Source organism: Papilio xuthus, unplaced genomic scaffold (genome assembly GCF_000836235.2).
Source record: "Papilio xuthus unplaced genomic scaffold, Pxut_1.1 DF825017.1, whole genome shotgun sequence".
NCBI classification, from domain to species: Eukaryota; Metazoa; Arthropoda; class Insecta; order Lepidoptera; family Papilionidae; genus Papilio; species Papilio xuthus.
In genome coordinates, this window is record NW_013533632.1 from 773498 (window position 1) to 777312 (window position 3815).

General features: G+C 32.5%; 1 protein-coding gene across 18 annotated transcripts in view; it reads right to left on the minus strand.

Moving 5' to 3' along the window:
• Positions 1-669: 669 nt before the first annotated feature.
• LOC106126349 (uncharacterized) overlaps positions 670-3815 on the minus strand; it is a 35547-nt gene continuing 32401 nt past the window's right edge. For 14 of the 18 annotated variants that reach the window (XR_001228343.1, XR_001228353.1, XR_001228346.1 and 11 more), the window contains 2 exons: positions 1868-1993; positions 670-1802 (listed from right to left, as the gene is read on the minus strand). Coding sequence is in view for 2 of the 18 variants with exons in the window: in XM_013323965.1 (XP_013179419.1) it covers positions 1721-1802; positions 1868-1993 (208 nt within the window). In the remaining 16 variants the exon portion in view is untranslated. Of the gene's footprint in view, positions 1803-1867; positions 1994-3674; positions 3810-3815 lie in introns of those variants that run through there. The other 4 variants (XR_001228354.1, XR_001228351.1, XM_013323966.1 and 1 more) reach the window with 2 other exon arrangements.

The window sequence follows — 3815 nt, forward strand, 5'->3', positions numbered from 1 at the left end:
GTGTTCCACCTATAACATATTCGTTATTATTTCTTCCGTCCAAACTGCTTGGTAATTTTCATCAAATTTGATTGCATTTACCGCCGCTGGAATCTTCTTTTTTGTCTTATTTTCTGGTCGTGTCTTGTTAATCATCCCCACAGTCCACCGTCTGCTGATGCTGACGTAGGAAGTTCACCCCCACCGAGGAAGTCAACAGGGGTTGAAGCTAGCTTATTGGAACAAACAAATATGACACAAAAATGTATGAGGATTAATTTGGGATGTGTTCATTGAATACTCCTGTCACAATTATCACATCCCAAATTTTTTTTTAAATTTGGAAGGAAATCTAACAAGTGATGAAAGATATATCGTTGTTTAAAAATGTAAGTAAATTAATTTACTTTGCAATATATTTTATATTACTCTTTACTAATATTATAAATGCGAATGATTGGATGGATGGATGTATGGATGTATGGATGAGTGGTTGGATAGGTAGATGGATGTTTGTTTGAACGTATCTCCGGAACGGTTTAACGGATCTAGGCGAAATTTGACATAATAGTAGAACATAGTCTGGAAGGACATATCGGCTACTCATTAATTTAAATTATTCTTACTAAATTAATAATATTATGAATGCGAATCTTAGATGGATGGTTTTAATAAATGTATGTATGTTTGTTTGAAGGTATCTTCAGAATGGCTCGATGGATCTTGCTGTAATATGGCATAGATGTAGAACACAGTCAGGAAGAACAATTAGGCATACTAGTTGAGCTTTTTGTTAATTCCGCGTGGACGGAGTCGCGGGCGACAGCTTGTTATATTATTAATGTTATAAATGCGAATGTTTAGATGGATGAATGGATGTTTGTTCGAAGGTATCTCCGCAACGGAGATCTTGATGAATTTTGGCACAGATGGAGAACAGATTGGAAGAACACTTAGGCTACTTTAACACCGAGGGGCTCGGAGCCTACCCTAAGTTAGGGGTGACTAGGTGATAGTCAACCACGTTGGCCATGTGCAGCTAAGTTGACTTTACAAATATCTTTTGAATTTCTTCACAGATATGTGCAGGTTGCATCGCCATGTTTTCCTTCATCGTAAGAATACCGTTACGTTACTTATTACATGTTTTTTTTTATTTCGCGCGGACGGAGTCTTGGGCAACAGCTAGTGAAGGTATATTTAGGAATACACGTGGGAATAGATTTATTTAAATGTTTAATTATATTATTTCATATACTTGTTAGATTTAAAAATGTACGTAATTTAAAAAAAACTTTGTTAATGACTTACTTTTTTGCTCGGAAATGTGAAATGTGAAGATAAAATTTCTTTAAAAACGATGCCACTTGAATTGTTAAATTGATAAAATTATAAATTAAACCGCATTTTAGAAGGCCTTCTATAGGATTGCAAACTTATAAAAATTTTGCAATATTTTTAAATCTTAACATTAGTTTGAAGTCGTACGACTCATAATTACTTAATACCGGTATTACTATTAACTTAAATATAGCTTATTTTAGCTTATTTCTATTATCTTATTGTTCGTATCTAAAGCTTAGTGTTTTTATATTGGTAATTTTCGATTGATAAGGGCATCGTTTCAGAAGGGGGAAACCGCACTTAGACACGCACAACACTACAAAGACTTATGCACATTGCGCATGCGCACTTCACACACAGCACTTATTTCTTGACGAATCTTCAAAGTAGGCGGGTCTTAGACAAGACCCACCCGCGCACCGCATAGGGGCGGCACTGTCGCGCACGGAGCCCGCACCGGCTGCGCGTGCGCAGCACTTCTGAAACGATGTCTAAAATAATTTTGATGTTCATGAAATGTTAAAAAAATAGTAGTGAAACTTACTTCGTTTGTTTAATCCCGTGTTTAGCTGGTGATCCGCGCCGCGCTGAGTCCCCAGTCAACGAAACGGCCAGGCTAACTTGGCCGGCTGGTTGTTGGAAGCCACTGCCATCTGACCTACACATATAACTAATGCATCTCTTTAATAATGTTCACATATTTCATTGATTGGGAGCCTCAAGTCTTTATAGATTTTAAATAATTTACTTTAATAATATTAAAACTTTTTAATCTATTACTAATAAAATTGGTCTTTTAGAACTGAATGATGGAATGACTTGTATCGAGCATATCAAATTTAATATTGCAAAGTATTTTTTTTAATTCTTTAAAAGTTTTTGTCAAGATCAAATGTATTAAAGTTAATAAAGATTAAATAATTACAAACAGACACACATGCAGCAGGTTATTGCGGAAGACAGTACATTGTTAAGGTGCAACATAAGTTTACATTGAATGCAACAAACAAGGTAGTAAACCTTCTTATTTGTAAGATTATTTTACAAATAAAAAGTGTTACCATACTGATAATTTATATATCGTTGTCATTACAATGATTATTATTTAATTTTTTTATAGGCAGAGATCTTAAAAGACGAAATCTGAAAAAATACTAAACCAAATAGTAAAACACTGGTAGGTCGTGCTTGGAATAGTTGATAGAGAAAATGTAGGTTGTGTAACGGTGTGTATGCGTTTCGTTTGACGAGTGAAGTGCCGGAAACTAAGTTCTCCATTGGAACATAAAAAGTTACATCGACAGAGGATGAATAAAAAAAAGGAAATATCATGTTACATTTAATCCGTTCCCATATTTAAGTAAAAAAGGTTTTATATTGATATTTACTTACTTTTGTTTACATTAAGATTTAAAAACATATAACAACGATTAAAAAAGTGAAATATAATTAATAAAAAAAGTATAAAAACATCTAAAAATTGAAGAAACGAGTGAAAATGTAACGACATGCGTATACAGGAGGGTCTTGTAGGGTATGCACAAAAAATCGAACAAAGCGAAAACACGGGAAGTAAAAGGGGCTATAGGCAAATAAGTGAGGAACCAAAAAGTGTCTATGTAACACAATTGGTCATACACATTGCCATTTTAGTGCCCAAATTAATATGGAAATAAGATATGGATTTGGCAGGACACTTGTGGGTTTTAAATTAATGTCCTAAAAATGTTATCTTAAATAATGAACTATTATTGAAGTAAGAGAAATGGTATTAAAAAAATTAATACACATTTTTGGAACAATTTCAAGATAACATTATTTAGTTGTTAATTTTATATTAACTTTGGCAAAATAATTTATATAGCAATAAGTAGGGTTTATAGGAGGTTCATCTAAACATTGAAAAGATTGAAATATATTTTTTTTTGATAACGTATACAAAACACCGATAATACGAACAACACATTAATTGAAAATTTATAAAGAATTTAGTGCAAGGAACGGATTAAATGAGTCCCATTTAAACCATTGGGTTATTAATTTAAATTATATTCCGGCAATTCAAAAACATATTGTAAAATTATCACTTAATTGGAATATTTTAAACATTTTTTTTGTCCGTTTGTCTTCATTGTCGTGCTCCACCTACCTACCTAGGGAAAGGTTAAATGGAAAAAGATAGGTATTATTGCTGAAAAAAAAATGTTAGACTGAAAATGTTACATTTTACATAACTGTAAAAAACATTTTACACATAAAATGTTATATTAAAAGTGTGTGCAAGATCATTTAAATATCGAGGCGTCTCAAACTAAGCGAAAAGAAACATAAATAATACAGCAAGAACTCACATGTATCTTCTTAGTGATCCGGACATATACAAAGTATAATGTTTTTTTCTTTCTTGAGATGAAGCTGTAAGGAAATAGTTAGACAGGACATGTTATACATTAGAGCTGAAAGAAAAATATTAAATGTTACAAGTGTACGAA